Genomic DNA, 18092 nt, shown 5'->3' with positions numbered 1-18092 from the left:
TGGGTATATGCTAGCATATGCAACATACTAAATATGAATCAAGTAAACTGTATTATAGTTTAATATGATATGTGAGCTAGGTCTTGTTTAAATCCACCATTCTCAATCTGCTTTCTTTCTGGGAGGGAAAACCAAAACAAGATTAAACAAACACCTTACCAGCTGCTTTTTCTTTGATTTTTCTGTAGACTTGTGTACATTTGAAGAATTTTGTAACTATTCATAGTGTAAAATTCATGCTCAGCCAGTAGCAGAGAATTATTATTTATATATTGTAGAAAACATATGCCTGTGTCAAGATGGGAATGGATTTCACTAATTGACTATGTTTACCTAGGAAATGAAATCTATGTGTCTAAACTCTATATGTACTCAATTGGTTTCTTACTATTTCTACACAGATGATTTTTTTTAATTGGGGCCTCTCCTCATCTGCCTAAGCTCCTGATTAGGACATTCACAGTGGGGAGGGATAGATGAACTTTTAAGAGGTCATTTATGTCTATTAATGCTTGGTCCTCTGTGAAATCTTCCCAATACCTTTCCTATGTCTAACACTTCACTTTCCTCTTGCTCTGTAGCTGAATTTGGCATCTAGTTTTTTTCATGTCCCCTTAGGGTCTTTTTTCTTGTTAAAAGGATTTAGGGCTGCTGCTCTTACAAAGGCTGTTATAGTGACTGTCAGTGCCCTCTGGATCTCTACTTCCTCCCAGTTGCATGGCAAGTGAGAACTAACAGCAGAGAATAAAGCGCCTCTTAAGAATATGGAAAGGGCAATTCATTCTTGAAAAGGCTCCTCTGTTTCCTTCCTGGCACAGCTTGGGTCACTATGATAGGCCAGCTTTGCTGGGCATCATGCCAAGAGCCTGTTACTAAACCAGCCTCTCTTTCCTCATCTGCCTAAGCTCCTGATTAGGACATTCACAATGAGGAGGGATAGATCAGTTTTTAAGAGGTCATTTATTTCCCCTACAGCTTGGTCCCCTGTGGAATCTTCCATGCTCTTTAACCAATCATAAAAGTACATCTTCTATTATTACCCCATATTTGAGGAAAATAAATGTGCTAAGTGCAGTACAGCTAGTTATTGTCTTGACCTTGTGGCAGTTTTTGTGATATTTTTCTCGACACTGAAAATACAGCTTTTGAAGTGCACCACGTTTTCATTCTGATTGATCTTACACATCAATCAAAACAAATATAAAATGTGGACAGGCAAATAAGATTTTCTGTGAAGGGTTAATGGGAATTACACAAGGTTTTTTTGTGCAATGTGATAGTTGTGATTAAGGAAAACCATATTTATAGATACCTAAATATATCGAATGTAGACAGATTGCTTGATGTTTAGAAGTGGATGTTGCATTGGTTATAATATGCTTTACTTCCATTTGTTCAGTTATACCAGACGTGTGTTTCAGTCCCATGGGAATGTCTAAAATGGCCTTTTACCAAATGAGTCACAGTCCACTTGATAAAGAATTGCCTTCTCTAACAAATCAAAACTCTACAGCTTCTGGACCACAGGCTTTACCAGTCATGCTTTATAAGGAATTGAATCTGAGGTCTTATTCAATTTGGGATGAAGGGTGTTCTGAATTCTTTTCCTCCATGGTATTTCATACCTTTTGCTTGATTAGTGAACAGAGATATAGATGCAGATGGAAAGAATAAAGCTAAATGAGTTTGGCTGGAACAAATAGAAAAAGTGAGGCCAATAATATCTGCCAGTTAGTGATTTTTCTACATGTAGCATGTAGCATTGGCAAGCAGGGGTCACAGTTGAGGTGGCAACCACAATAATTGGTTGCAAATATTTTCCCAAAAGTCTTAAGTTTATTGTTGCAGATGAGTGTTTAAAAAAAAAAAGGTAAACAAACCCAGATGCCTCTTTCATGTAACTCATTTCACACTTTTTGTCACATTTCTTATTCTCACAAACTGCCTAATACTTCTATTTTTTTAGTTTGTATCACTGGAGCTGTTCATTGTTGAAAATAGTCTTGAATGTGATGCTTACAACACTGAATTTAGACTGAAGTTTTTTGGGTTTTTTCGTTGCTTGGTTTTATATGTCAATAGCTCTGAATTGTAGTTACGAGAAGGAAAGGATAGACAAGCTGTGGAGTGTGCTTTTAATGTAAGAATTGTTTAATCGGTTTCCTGCAGAATTATATACACTGACATAAATCTGAGTACTCGTACACGTTAGACTGTCTATTTATGCCATGTATATTGAGAGTAGTTCCAGTGGCAGTATTTGGAATTTAAATTCCTTTAGACGAGAGAACATCAGAGATTTTGTCTTGTCCTTATGAGTTTTGTTTACAAGTATATAAATAGAGCATGGTGAAAGCAGAAATGCTTCTCTAAATACACAACATAGCTGCTGTCTGTGCTTAGTCATCCCCCCTCCCCAAATAATAACTGTTTCAGCTAGTCCACTTTCATCTGCTAGAAGCAGCAAGATTCTCCCAAGATTTTCTTTCTCAGATTCAAAAATTAAAGTGGTTTTAAATCTCAGCCCTACATGGCATGAGACTGGGTTATTTGAGGGACTACTCTCCTCAGCGACACCTACTCATTCTATCATGTTCAGCAGGCTTGTTGAGAGTTCAACTGAACTCAGGTGACACTAGAAAGTGTCACCTGATGAGACCTGGGGCCTTTTCTGCCACTGCACTTCCCCTATAGAACATTATTCTCCTTGAGATCTGATTGGCCCTGACCTTGATTACCTCCTGGAAGGGCTTGAAGTTGGAACATAGGACATAGAATAATATGGTTGGAAGGGACCTAGGAGGTCTTCTAGTCGAATCCCCTGCCCATGGCAGAATATCCTATACCATTCCAGACAAATGGTGATCCAGTCTCTTCTTAATAACCTCAGGTCGTGGACCACCCACAACTTCCAGAGGCAAGCATGATTAATTGCTCTCACTATCAAGAAATTTCTCCTTAGTTCTAGGTTGGATCCCTCTCTGATGATCTTCCACCATTACTTCTTGTTTTGCCCTCAAGTGCTTTGGAGAATAAATTAACTCCTTTTCTGTGACAGTCTCTCAAGTACTGCTATCATATCACCCCCAGTCGTTCTCTTTCTTAAGACTAGACATACCTAGTTCCTTTAATTGTTCGTTATGTTTTAGCCTCCAGATCCCTTATCTTTGTTGGTCTTCTCTGCACTCTTTCTAGGGTTTCAGCATCTTTTTTTTTTTTAATATATCGTGGTGGCCAGAATTGGTTGCACTGTTCCAAGTATGGTCTCAGCAGGGCAGTGTAAACGGTGATCTTGAAACTATCCTTCTGTTGATGCAGCCTAGGACTGCATTAGCTTTTCTGGCAGCTGCAGCATACTGCTAGCTCTTACTTAAGTGGTTGTCTACTAGCACACCTAGATCTCTCTCCCAGTTGCTGCTGTTGAGCCAAGTACCACCTATATTTGTGCATTTGGTTTTTCTTGCCTTTGTGTAGGCAAGAAAACTTTTCTCACCACTGAATTGCATTTTGTTGGATAGGGTCTAGTGGTCAAATTTGTCAAGGTCCTTCTGAATTTTGAGTCTATCATCAAAAGCAGGGGTGTCAAACTGGCGGCCTGCGGGCCAGATGCGTCACACAGAGGCCATGTCCACCCAAGCTCCACAAAGGGGAAAAATGTCACAAAATGTCATGTGACGGCAATGTGACATGGCAAGTTTGACACCCATGATCTAAAGTGTTAGCTATTTCCCTTCAACTTGGTGTCATCTGCAAATTTGATGAGTTCACCCTCTATCTCCTCATTTAGATCATTTATGAAGATATTGAAGAATACTGGGCCTAAGACAGAACCTTGAGGTACCCTACTGCATGCTTCCCTCCATGTAGATATAGTTCCATTGAGGTCTACGGCTGCGCTAAGTGTGTTTGGTCAGCCATTTGTGAATCCATCTAGTGGTGATACTATCTATCCCACATTGTTCTATCTTACCAAGAAGTGCCTCTGGTTTTTCTAACTGATCTGGAAACTAGAAAGGGGTGTGAAGCCCATAAAATCATTGTATGGCTCTTGAATTACCGTGCTATCCCAGTGATTGTATTCTATGCTTTTTATTGTTTTTATTGATTTAACATTTTGTATGGATGGCATATTTGTTTTATTACTTTTTTTGGTATTGTTTATATTTTAATTGGAAGCTGCCCAGAGTCACAAATGTGAGATGAATGATTATATACGATAAATTGAAACCAACCAACCAACCTGCTGTAGCTATCTCCCATACATCAATTTGTTGGATGCTTCTATTCTATTTCATCACAGGGAAAGATTTTCCCAGATAGCAAGCAATTAGCATTCTTTTAATGCCTGGCTTCATTAGGAGATATTTTCAAAATGCAGCAATAAATCCATCCATTCAGAAAAGAGCTTGATTTAATTTCAGGAATGTGAGTTTTGCATCATATTCTGAGCATCTTGATTTCCCTTCTTCCTTAGTTTTCAGTCCTTTGAATTGCCACAATATGTTTGAAACTGCATAGTAATAGATGACTAAATCAGTGTTTATATGGGTGGTTGAGCTTTTTTTCTCCTGGTGAAGTAAAATAAAATTTGAATAAATAGAGTAAAACAAGAATTCTGCAAATTTATCTAAAATGTATTCTTTTGGGAGACTTCCTGGATACACCATTAGCTTTGGCCTGGATATGATTGTAGGCCACATACAATATAAGAGGTATTAATTATATAAAATCAGATTCTTTGTCAGGATGGCTGAGGATCTGACCAAGCAGATGTCGCATGCATTACATCTATGCCTCAAACAATTAAAAGCACTATAATAATTAATACTCCTTTATCCCTTTTTCAGAGGTCTCTCGGTGCTTTTGCGGGTCAAATATGAACTGTATCATCACAGGAAAGCCAAAAGTAATATTCCCAAGGTATTCCAGAAGATTGTCAGGAAATATCCCGACAAAGTGGCCTTGATTTATGAAGCTACTGATGACAAATGGACATTCCGGCAACTGGATGAATTTTCCAACTGTGTGGCCAACTTCTTTTACCAGCAGGGCTTTCGTGAGGGTGATGTAATAGCTATCTTTATGGAGAGCCGACCAGAATTCGTAGGCTTCTGGTTAGGGATGGCTAAAGTGGGTATTGAGGCAGCTCTCATCAACTTCAACTTGCGACTTGATTCATTGACTTACTGTGTGAAAACTTCAGGGGCAAAAGTCATCATCTTTGGTGGGGAGCTATCAGCAGGTATGATATATGTCAATTTGGGTTTGACTTCCTAACCTCCACTGTTTTCATCCTTGCCTTGAGAAACTCTAGTATGGTGAGGAGAACAGAATTAATTTTTCTAGACAAAATGCCTGTTGCCAAAGTGAATTACCTCTTTGTACTTGTCATTATTGAACATGGCTGTGGAGATTCTTAGTCATTCAAGTCATGGTTCTAACTCAAGTTCGAACTGAAGAAGATTCTTGGATAAGAATTTTTTTCAAAGAAGAAAACATGAAAAAAGCACATTTAGGATTGAATTGGGGAATTAATCATGAAATATTAATTTCAAGCAAAGCTGACATATGCTCACTGATATAGCAGAAGAAAGGGGAGAAATTCTACATTATTCGTGTGAATATTGCTCATCATGAAGCAAGTGGAAACCAGATGGTTGCATCCTAAGATCTTAGACAACAGTTTTCCACTCTGCTTCCCAGAATACAGACCAGTCAGCACAGGGGAGGTGTGTGTGTGTGTGTGTGTGCCCTTCAACTCAGCCTTGAATCCTGGCAATTGCCTGGACAAGTCCCAGAAGTTTTCTTTACATTATTTCAAAAGTGGTTTGCCCTTTCTAAGGCTGAATGAGATTGGCTGGCTGGCCCAAGGCCCCCTCAGCTGGCTTTGTGCTTAAGGTAAGACTAGAACTCAGCGTCTCCAACTTAATGGACCAATACCTTAACCAATAAACCAGACTGCCTCTCACACCACACAAATACATATTCTGTATTATTAATATATTTAGTTGCTTAGAAGATTTTCAATATGAGATATCTGATGTCATTGTTATAAATGGATCTATACCTCTTATTCCTTCAAGATAGGGAGAAATTACCAAGTGCCCTATGTTATATATTATCGCAAAATAAATAAATCACTGTTTTTTTAAAACATACTGTAAAACAGAGGTATCAAACTCACATCATCACGACGGCGTCATGTGACATATCGGGACTTTTTTCCCCTTCGCTAAACCAAGCATGGCATAGCCACTGCATGATGCATCTGGTCCACGGGCTGTGAGTTTGACAGCCCTGCTGTAAAAGATCTGCCTTTAAAAATGAAATGTATGCTAGCTAGCCTAAACCTTTGAAGATACTGTTATAAAACCTAGCTTATAAGGGGGTTCTCTGAGATTCCATAGCAAGGTTAGGCCTCTTCTCTTTTCCCAAGGAGGGTTTTCAAAATTTTAGGAAGGGAAATTCAGACTCTTTGATTTGCTGTATCAGATATTTTATTTGTTTAAAAAATAACAAAAGATAGGGGAAGACTAGATTTATCATAGTCTTTATCACAGAAATAAAAACAGCAAACATGGGGGGGGGGGGGGGAAATTGTTGCCATGTTAATCCCTGGGAGAAAAAATGTGATTAGGGAAAAAGAAAATACAAGTAGTCTTAATGGCTACGGAATATAAAGCATCCCCAACTCTTGTAAATATTCATGCTCCTCCTGTTAGTCATATGGGTCAGCTTTAGGACCAGTCATGGTGTGCCAGTTTCCAGCATTTTTTTTTTTTTCAGTTTCTGGCAAAAAGTGTCCATTAAAGTGAATGGGTTTGCTTAACAACCCTGGCTTTTGCTTAATGACCATCATGAAAAAGGCCAGAAAATAATTTTTGGTTATGTGGGCACTTCAACTTATAATTGTTTCCAGTCCCAATTAACACAAAGACTACTTATAAAATAGGGCCATATGTTTGACTTTCAACTATGGCAAAAGAATGGGAACTAACAGGGAAAGAAATACAATTTCCTTTGTCCCTAAATGTAAAGTATATCTTGATTCCAAAGACATCTCCCACAAAGCATTCAGTACATAAATTCATTTTCTGTTAAATTTGGACTGTTGTCCTCTTGGTTGAAATGCACTGTATGTCTTCTTCCCTAACATTACTGCATGCTTTTTGTGGTAAATGGATTTAGAAAGAATATAAAACACTCAAAACTGTCTCTTTCCATATGAACCAGTATGGAACTTTAGACAGTTATGTGTGTCCCTGCATGGCTTGAAAGAATAATAACTAAAACAGAACTATAACATTTACTGGTAGTTATTCAATCTTAGATACTGGTAGTCCTCAACTTATGACCACCACTGAGCCCAAAATTTATGTTGCTAAGTGAGAAATTTGTTAAGTGAGTTTTATTCATTGTTATGACTTTTCTTGCCACATTTGTTAAGTGAATCATAGTTGTTAAATTAGTAACACGTTTGTTAAGTGAATCTGGTTTCCCTGTTGACTTTGCTTGTCAGAATGTTGCAAAAGGGGATCACATGACCCTGGGACACAGCAACGGTCATGTGAATCTGTTGTCAAGCATCCGAATGATAAATCATGTGACTATGGGGATGCTGCAATGGTCATAAGTGTGAAATGGCATTAGTGCCATTGTAACTTCGATGGTTCGAAGTAACTTCGAACTTAGTGGCCACTAAGTGAACTGTTGTAAGATGAGGACTAGCTGTAATAGTAACCACATGAAGAACTGTGATGTTAATCTGCATGTAGAAAAACAGAAATCATTGCAAATTTTGTTTTTCGAAAACAGACAGTTTGAATCCACGCTGGAAAAGAGTAGCAAGAATACCCCAATTTTAAAAAGACAAAACTTTTCAGGATATGGTAGTATTTGGTATGGTGGTAAGATATTGCAAGACAGGATGTAATCTGCGAGGGGGTCATCATAATTTGAATACTGTTATTTATTTATTTTCTTACAGTTAGAGAAATGGGCACCCTTGATTTTAAAATTGTAATAAAAAGGACTGATTTTATGTTGCAGCAATCTCTGAAGTGAATGGCATCCTGGGAAAAAATATGACCAAGTTCTGTTCTGGAGACTTTAGACCTGAATCCTGCCCTCCAGATACCAAGCACTTGGACCCTCTGCTGGCGCAGGCATCGAAATCTCCTCCAACTCATGTTTCAACCAAGGGATTAGATGGTATGTTTCCTTGCAATCAGCCTTCTTCTGGTGAGGAGAGAAAAGGGCCTAGGGTGTTGAGGTGTGGTCCAGGAAGAGGTTTTATGTGACCTTTCCTCTGGATTCATGTTATTAGTTGTCCTGGCCTAGTTCCACAGAGAAGTGGAGGTAAAAAAAAAAAAAAAAACAATTCACCTTTAGGCCTGTGTACTTGGTTCAGCTGAGCAAAACTTATTTAAGACAAAACCGAAACCTGACACAGGTTCTGACAACCTGGGCTGTGAACTATTTTCGGGGAGATTTCCTAACCTCCTAGCTTTTGGATCTGTGCTCTGCATTTAAAGCAGCTGTCTCCCTGAGATGGGTAATTTGTCAAGTAGAAATAACAAAGAGAAACTGAACTCAGCCTTGCTGCTGTGCTGTCTTCCTAGATCGGCTGTTCTACATTTACACCTCTGGAACAACTGGAATGCCAAAAGCTGCCATTGTGGTGCATAGTAGGTGAGGAACAGTATCTGCCCTTGGTTGTTATCTGTCAATATTCAATATTTTTATTTCTGGAGATTTTTAATATGTGGACAAATGAAGGAGGCCTTGGGGTATGGATACCTCTCCAATTGAAGGAAGATGCGTGCATGCACAGACATACAGACCTCCAAACGCCCCTGGTATTACCATTTTGTTTCTGTGGAGAGTAAGGAAAATAGCCTTGATGGAAGTATGCAAGAACTATTATGTAAGCAAAAGAACTTTAAAAAAGTTAATATTTGGGAATGAATCAAGAACTCTTAGAACTGTGACTTCAAATGCGATCAGACAACGTAGCAATTAGAGCATTGGATTACTTCTAGGAGACCCCTATTCAAATCCCCACTTAGTTATTGTAATTATAACCTCCCACTATTACTAACTCCCTACTATATAACTCATTGGAAGTATAGCTGTTTCTTAGTCTAGTTTTTTCACAGGTTTTTAACAGGAGAGAATAAGTGGCAAAGATCATAAATTCAGCAATATTCAAAAATAACTTTAAAGAACATGTCAAACCTCACATAAGCATGAGCACATCACCTCTCTGCTATTCATTAATGCTGCAGCTCCCCCCTCCTTACCTCCCCCCCCCCCCCCCCCCCGGGCTTCTACATAAACTTTAAAAAAAAATAGTGTGGCTCCTTTGAGAGTCACAATAATGAACAGTGCCTCGAAATTTCTCCAAAAGCCTGAAAAAGGAGGGAAACTTTAATGAATAGTAGAGATGCTATGTTCACACAAAATCTAATTTTCCTAATCATTATGCAGCCATGAGCTCCTGAAGAAAATATGTATGTATGTAAAAAAATTATTCACTCACAGTGGGGGGACACTGGAGGATACAGGGAAAAGCTGCAGTTGCCCTGTATAAAAGTACAACTGCAACTTCCTTGGGAGAGAGGCTTATTTTGTTTGGTTCACGAGATCTGGTTCAGCTCTGTATTTCTTTACCCAGAAAGAAACAGATAAAGGGCTAATTGAAGAATAATAGCAAAGTAAATAGATGAAGAGTTAAAAGGACAAAGAGAAGTTTTAACTAAATAATAATTTAAAAGTTACTCATCGAAAAAGAGGGTTGTTTTTTTTTTTTAAACAACCTTTCCCCTCTATCTTGCAACATCAGGTTGGGTGACTTGAGAGCTTAAATAATCTTCCCATTGTCTTCATGTAATTGAGTCATTGAGTGTAGAGGTGTTCTCAGTTAACAACCACTCATTTAGCTTGCCAACTTCCCACAGGCAAAAATCAATGGGAAAGCTGGCAAGGAAGGTCACAAGTCATTCTCCTAAGTCATTTGCGCTCCCATTGCTTTTTCTCCCAGGAGGAATCCCCAGGTAGTAGGGTGTATGAGCCCTGGAAGGGGGAGGGGGGCAGATAGCCACTTGCCCAGGCACTCTTGTACTGTGCTACCTGCTCCCTGGCCTTGTGGCAGATGCTCCATCAGGAAAAAACCACTTTCTCCATCCTGCAACACCCCATAACATTCACCTGCCTGTTGGCCTGCTTGTAAGCCGCTTCAAGGAAGACTTGTTGTGACCAAGGTTTACAGTTTCCTGCCGTGGTCCCTAATTGACTGCTTGTTGGAAACTGGCAGGAATTCACAAGTCATGTGAGGTCCTTGCTTAATGGTCCACCATCCTTATGATGAGAAAACAACTCCCAAGATTGCCACTGCTTAAGCGATGCAGTCACAGAATATCACGCTTTACGACTGCATCACTTAACAACGTAAATTCCAGACTCAGTTACTGTTGTGAAGTGAGGACCTGTAGTTTCTCCCTGAGATGTATTCATGCACTGCAGTCGAGGTGCCAACTGACCACTGAGTACTGTTATACTGCAGGCCAGTATTTGAATCACTGGTTTTCTGCAACTGCCCTTTGATCCTAGAAGAATTTTTACAAATCTTTTGTGTTATCTAGTACCAATTAAGTGTAACTCTATTGATATCTATTTTTTCCTTTTATTGCAGATATTACCGAATTGCTGCTTTTGGTTACTATGCTTACAGAGTGACCACAGATGACATAATCTATAACTGCCTACCACTGTACCACTCAGCAGGTAGGCTGGCATTATGGCTGAATGTTTTAGGATGGAGGTTGGCCTGGGTATTACCAGGGGCACTCTGCTAATGTTTCCCGGGGTTCCTGGCAAGCATATCCTGCTGACCGTTTTTCTCTTTCTGTCTCTTAGGGAACATCATGGGTATTGGCCAGTGTGTGGTTCATGGTCTGACGGTAGTGATTAGGAGGAAATTTTCTGCCAGTCGCTTCTGGGATGACTGCGTGAAATACAAGTGTACAGTAAGGAGATCTCTGAACTCTTGTAGACACCACAATTAGTAGTTGGTGGGAGCAAATGCAATTTGGGGAAGGCTGCTTGGCAACATAGTTACACATTTAAAAAAAAAAAAAGAACCAAGAAAAGGCAGCAGTAATGGGATGAGGGCAAATTGAGATATTGCTTTGCTTACGAAATACTGGTGTAGTCTTTCATAGCTGGCATCAATGAAGCAGTCATGTGCTTTCAGGCTGAATGGCTGTAAACTAGTTTTCCTTTGCCCTGATCAGCCACAGGTGCTGGCAAAAGGTCAGGGCAAAAGAAAATTAGACCATGGCCATTCAGTTTGAAAGCTCATCACTGCTTTATATCTTACTTACAATTCAACGTAACACGTTAATAGGTTATTCCCAAAACTTCTTTGTCCAGCTTCTTGCCAATTGGTGTCTCAACCAGATTTAGAAAGATTAAAAGCAATAGCAACCATGGAAGGGTAATCATTATTAAATCATTGATTCTCAGCTATTGTTAAGTTTTCTTGCTCAGATAATTGCATGAAGTGGAATTGAGGCATAACCAGAAATCGTTTATTGTAAATGCTACTAAACCTATGCATTAAATACACTTGCTGCAGAAACAAATTAATGACCAGTGGCAGAGTGAGAGGTCCAGAAACTCAGTAGATTATGGCTCAGGAGCAGATCAACAGTCATCTCAGATGCCGCCAAGTTCACAGCACTGAGAGATCACCTCTTCGTTTTCTGGAGTGGAGATGAACAGTTTTACCTGCTTTTCTTGCCTAGATGTCATTAAGCTTTTGTTATTGTTGTTGTAGTTTGGGTAGCACACTTCAATCTGCAGATTTAATAGGAACTTACTTTTTTTCTTTGCAAAAAAGATTCCTATAGGACAGAGGTGTCAAACTCGAGGCCCGGGGACCGGATTCAGCCCGCAGGGTGCTTAGATCTGTCCTGCGGGGCTGTCCTGGAAACAGCGAAGGACCGGCCCGCAGTGCCTCTGCCAGCAAAAATGGAGCTCGCGGGGGCTGCATGCAGCCATCCCGAGCTCTGTTTTCTCTGGCAGAGGGTGCAGGAGGCAGTCGCAGCTGAAAATGGAGCTTGTGAGGGCTGTGGGCGGCACTCCCAAGCTCCGTTTTTGCTGGCAGAGAGTTGCAGGAGGCCATCACAGGCGAAAATGGAGCTTGGGAGCCCACCTTTGTGACATAGCGCTCGGGCCACCACAGGCGCCCCTGACACAAGTGATGTTGAGCTGGCCACACCCACCCTGGCCCCCCAAGGTTAAACATAATGCTGATGCATCCCTCAATGAAGTTGAGTTTGATACCCCTGCTATAGGAAATCCCTTGATTTTCGGGCTATATTTTCATAGATTTGGCCATTTTGGATAACACAAGCTTAAGGAGGTTTGAGGTTTGAAACAAGAAGTAACCTCTATTCTAGTACTTTAATCCTGGTCTTTACTTATTCTGTCAATTGCCAAATTTTAGCATGCTTTTTTGGACAATAACCTAGTAAACAAAAAAAGAAAAGAAAGAAAAAGCTTATATTAAAGAGTGGCCATTCTTGAGCAGTTTACTTTGTTTAACGGGGTGTTAAAGATTGCCTTTAAGTAAGAAGCAGGAAACATTTCTTGCAGTTTGGAAAAGTTGGGATTCTTCCACCTGTTGGAGTCCAACACTGTTATTGCCGATTGTAGAAAACAGGGTTACTAATACTTTTAAATCATTTAACTTGTGTAATTTATTTAAAAGATTTATTTAGCTGCCCATCTCATATGGCATAACCCTAGGCAGAGTTCACTATAGTAATAAAAGAGTAAAAACATAAAAAAAACATTTTTAATGGCATTCCCATCAGCTTGTAACTATTTTGTGCATTTCAAATGGAGAATGCAAACATTGATACATTCATATGAACCTTAGCAGTACTATTTTTTATGATTCCACAGTCAGCCATGTTATCTTTAATTAGTTATCGATATATGAACAGAAATTTATTTTTTTTTATTTTAAAAAGTTTTTTATTTTAAACACATTAAAAACACATTAAAAATCAAACATATACATACAACAAGAAGTAACACAAAAAAGAAAAATATCACTTTTCTTTCAGCTATACACAGCGGTCTGCTCTTTCTATACATCAATATTTATAAATATTTAAGTATATACTTATTTGACGTTCACTTTCTACTTTATATCATTTCTTCTTTACTAACAAAAGATCATACACATTTTCCCCCTCCTTTCTTCATTCAACTTATTTCCTTATGTTTCAATCATTCATACCATCTACTCCAAACCTTATAATACTTTGATTATTCTTTCCCCTTAATTTCTTTAGTTAATTTATCTAATTCTGCACATTCTAGAATTTTTTTAAATAATATGAGCAGAAATTTAATTTAGAAAAAGAAAATGTTTAAAGAATACATAGCTGTATCAACAAATTCTGTCTCAGAAAAAGCAAGCTTTCTGTTTCTAAGACAGTAGTTTCAATTTATGAGTTGCAAATATTTCATTAATACTTTTTTAAACAAACTGCTGCTTCTGATTAATCACATTTAAGATATTTCTAAATATTCTAATTATATAAACAAATCAGCTTTAAAAACAAAACAGAACTATTGGCATTTTTCAAACTCAATTACTTTTTTCATTTTAAGCCAGGAAAACAACTTAAGTAGATTGGATCAAGATGCAGTGTACCTTGAATATATTGTATTATTATCCAATTTCCTTGGGGCTTTGCCAGGTTACTCTTTAAAATCATGTCTTCCTTGCTTTTCAAAGATCATCCAATATATTGGGGAGATTTGCAGATACCTGCTGAACCAACCAGTGCGGGAAGCAGAAATGCAGCACCAGGTGCGGTTAGCTATTGGAAATGGCTTGAGGCCCACCATTTGGGAAGACTTCACACAGCGGTTCCGAATCAAACAGATTGGAGAGTTCTATGGCGCTACTGAGTGTAACTGCAGCATTGCTAATCTAGATGGAAAGGTAAATTGAGAAGATGTCTTTCTGTACTATGGATACTTTTTTTTTTTTTTAAACCAAGCTCTTCATGCAAGGATGGGGCAAATGTTTGGAAAATCTGTAGCATGTGGGCTTTTTCAGCTTCATTTTTGCATCTGGGAACATACAATATTTTGCATAGCTACCTATCTGCAATGAAGGAGCGTGCCCTTTAAAACCTCTTGGCTGGATGTCAGATCTACAGTGCTGTGACTGTATGAAGGAAGACAGCTGGGCTTTTAAAGTCACTGAAGAAGTGATTGGATTAGTAGGAAAATCCCTTCACAGAGAAGGTCACGATTACTGTAGATATGACAACAATTTGTTGACTCTCAGCAAGTTCAGTTACTACCCTGTACTGCTTGTTGCCAGTTCAGAGCTAATAGCATTCTTTCTCTAACTCTGTGGGCTTTTATCAGTATTTGTTTAATTAACAGATTGCAAAAACTGGGGTTGCAGTAATATGTTGCAATGTATTCTGTCCCTTAATGTTCCTGATTAGAAGTCTAGGAACCATGGAGACCTTTTTTTTCCTCATGCCAGACCTCAAGTCTTTCCTCGGCTGTGCCTTGTAGCACTAGAAACTTTAGCCTGCATGTTTTATCAATACACAGAAAATGAAAAACAAAGTGTTCTTTTTTGCCTTTCTCAAAATCTCTATATAATACAAGGAGGAGAAAACTTTGCTGTTTTATTCTCCTCAAATTTACATCCCATTCCTGGATTTTAAATACAAATTGCCAAGAGCCTGAGCAGGCTAACTTGGGCCCCCAATGGAGGGATCCCATTCTGGAGGTGGCTAGTAAATTAGACAGAGATTCCACTTCCACCCTGTTTACGCATTAGCCCTTTTTATCTACTTTGCTATTTTTTATCTTTAATTTTAATGCCCACCATTTTAGTATGCTTAACCTTCTAATTGTCTGTATTATTTAAGATACTACAAGCCACCCAGAGATGCTCAATAGTGAAATGGGCAGCATTTAAATGTAATAAATAAATTTAATTTATATTCTACCATCACACTATCGAGCAAATCTGGGTGGCTTACAAACATCATAAAAACAAAGACAAAATAGTAAAACATTAAATGTTAAAATGAACAGAGATTAAATGTTAAAAAAACCGAATACTATTCGTTGGAGCTAGAATCTTTTTGCTATTCCACTAACCACCTCCAACATGGAATACCCCCAATCAGGGCCCCAGGCCAATTGGCGGTGCCAGGTTTTGAGGTTCTTACAGAAGGCCAAGAGGCTAGGAACAGATCTCACCTCAAGGGGCATGATATTCCAGAAGGCAGGAACCACGGCAGAAAATTTCCTTCTCCTGGATTCTGCCAGCCGGAATTCCTTGACCAATGGGGTCTGCAGACTGCCCCTTCTGCCAGCACAAGTGGGGCAGACCAGTCCCAGTGTTCTTGTTTGCTTGCTCCCCTCAAGTGGCATCTCACCATTCTGTAGAGCTTGGAAATTCAGAGTATTTTCCTAGCAAATGATAAACTCCTTAGCAAAATGTATGCAGCATTTGGAGGCCTCCTTTGCTTTTAATATTTTTTACTCTTGACAGGTGGGAGCCTGTGGCTTCCATAGCCGGATTTTGCCAAATGTATATCCTATCCGCTTGGTGAAAGTTAATGAGGATACCATGGAGCTAATACGTGGCACAAATGGCCTTTGTATCTCCTGTCAACCAGGTAAATAAGTCTGACAATGCTTTATGCTTTAATTGTAACTTGCAGAATAGAGGTTCCTACACAATGTCAATTCTCCGGGAGTTAAGCTGACCTGGATATTGTTAATTATTAATGATTGTGTCCAATTTAATCAAGGGCAAGGAGAATTTACAGGCTCCTTTTTGACCTGCTTCATAGGCAAATACAATAGTCCTTGCTTAACTATAGTAATTGGCACTGGAATTTCTCTCATCAAGTGATGTGGTTGTAAAGTATGATGGCACATTACCACACCACTTACAATGGCAGTTCCTGCATGTCTGGTTGCTATCGTTAAGCAAGTCCCACATAGTTTTGTTAAGCATGCCATCACATGATCACTGTTTGCAACCTCCTGCTGGCTTCCCCACTGGCTTTGCTTGGTAGAGGTCAGCAGTGAAGGTTGAGAATGGCAATCAGTGTATGTGACCACAGACACTGCAATATTGTTATTGCAAGCCAGTCACCGAACTCCCAGTTCGTGATCACATAACAGATGTAATTTTGGTCACTAAATGAGTGGTTGTTAAGGACTATCTGTGGATGTCATTTTAAAGAGAGGAAATGATAGAGCATTGTTCAAGAGTACAAGCCTTGCCCATTCACCATGAACAATATTTAATCATAATTTAAAACTACCTACACAACCTGAATAGTTGGAAGGTGGCATGTAATTAGGTAAACAAATCTGTAAACGAAGACAAGCAAATGACAAACGGAACCTCTATAAAACAACAAAGTTAATCACTGATATTTGAAAGTCAAGAACAAAAAAGAACATTTAGGAGTGGCCTAAAGAAAACAGGCTGAGTAGGCATAGAAAATACTGTATCATATAGAAAAGTGATAAAAGCAATTAAACTAAGAAAAGTACTAAAGAAAAGGTTACCATACATAACCAGCTATTCAGTTTAGCAGATTAGTTAATTGCAGATTATGTAACCTGTACCTTGGTTTACAGGTTACAGATACTCATGAATTTTGTTTGGGTTGCATTTGAAGAAGAGAATCTTGATCTGAATGTCCATCACCAATTGAGGTTCAGAATATAACTTTCTTTTAAATTCTTTTTTTGAGGAGGGGGCAGTTCAAAAGGCAACCATTACAAGAGAATGTATTTTTAGGACAAGACACATTTAGAAATATATATATTTAGGCTTGAAAATACAAATACACAATCCTTTTAAAAATTCCTACTTTATAATGGAATCAAATAACACTTTATATTGAATATGCACTTTTTAAAAATTCAGCATTTATTTCAGTCCTCCAATTTTCAGCTAAAGTGTTGCTGCAGAAGACCTAAAAGATGTGTTAGGATAGTAAGAGACAAAATTTAAATCAAATGAATATTCAATAAGAATCAGATCAGTTATAGAACTGCTAGATGAAAAGTAGTAAATATATTTGTGTCTCAATTTTTGCTGCGAAGTTGTGCCAAAGGTAATAGCACACATAAAAAATCCATGCAGATATCCACAACTGCTATAACAACAGAATATGTTAATTATTTTTTTTTCTGGAATTCTTCCTTTATTTAGGAGAACCTGGACTTCTTGTGGGCAGGATAAACCAAGAAGATCCCTTGCGGAGATTTGATGGCTATGTCAATCAGAATGCAACTAACAAGAAAATAGCTTATAATGTCTTCAAGAAAGGAGATCAAGCCTATCTTACAGGTATTCTTTATGCTGATGTCTTGGTCCCTTTGTGTCCTGGAAGGATAATTTTGTAATTTTGAATTATTCATATATTACAGTCAAAATTATAAAATTATATAGTAATATAAGTTCCTCAGAAACTAAAGACATATTCAAATATTTGAAATTCTTTCTTAAGCATAGACCTGTAGTAGTATTTAGCAACAAATAATATTTTGAATAAAATCACTTAATGCCATGATGAATTCAAAGTTGTTGCTTCTTATACATGCATGATTCAGGGAAGCAGTATTTTATAAACATAGACGTGCTCCCAATATTATTTCTTTACTTAAAACTGTTGACAATGGCTTAAAAGCACAATGCAGTGCAAATAAAACACTTTTATTGCCTAAGCTTAATTATCAACATTATTGTTTTTGCTCTGTTTGGGGATGAACAGAATTACTTTCCAGTATGGATGTGGGTTGTTCTTCTACAAGGAGTCTCTTGATTTGGTTCTGGCCATCATTCCTGGGAGATAGTTTATGTATAACGTGGATGATCTTTCTCTCCCATTTACCAAATCATTTTTACATGTTTGTTCTTGATCCATCTGTTGTATCAATAATTAGGAAACAATATGTTTATTGTATTCTAGTCCTCATTTGTTGGAGGGGTGTGTGTGATGGCTCAG

General features: G+C 38.4%; 1 protein-coding gene across 2 annotated transcripts in view; it reads left to right on the top strand.

The window, feature by feature from the left end:
- Positions 1–18092, top strand: part of SLC27A1 (solute carrier family 27 member 1) — a 38144-nt gene that overhangs the window by 12521 nt on the left and 7531 nt on the right. For both annotated transcript variants that reach the window (XM_034419377.2, XM_087886635.1), the window contains 8 exons: positions 4848–5242; positions 8050–8211; positions 8622–8691; positions 10694–10785; positions 10918–11027; positions 13817–14026; positions 15611–15737; positions 17297–17434. In XM_034419377.2, coding sequence (XP_034275268.2) covers positions 4848–5242; positions 8050–8211; positions 8622–8691; positions 10694–10785; positions 10918–11027; positions 13817–14026; positions 15611–15737; positions 17297–17434 — 1304 coding nt within the window. The remainder of the gene's footprint in view (positions 1–4847; positions 5243–8049; positions 8212–8621; positions 8692–10693; positions 10786–10917; positions 11028–13816; positions 14027–15610; positions 15738–17296; positions 17435–18092) is intronic.

The sequence above is a fragment of the Pantherophis guttatus genome, chromosome 2 (assembly GCF_059756535.1).
Source record: "Pantherophis guttatus breed Tessera chromosome 2, ASM5975653v1, whole genome shotgun sequence".
In the NCBI taxonomy this organism is placed as follows: Eukaryota; Metazoa; Chordata; class Lepidosauria; order Squamata; family Colubridae; genus Pantherophis; species Pantherophis guttatus.
This window is presented reverse-complemented; position numbering and strand designations above follow the sequence as displayed.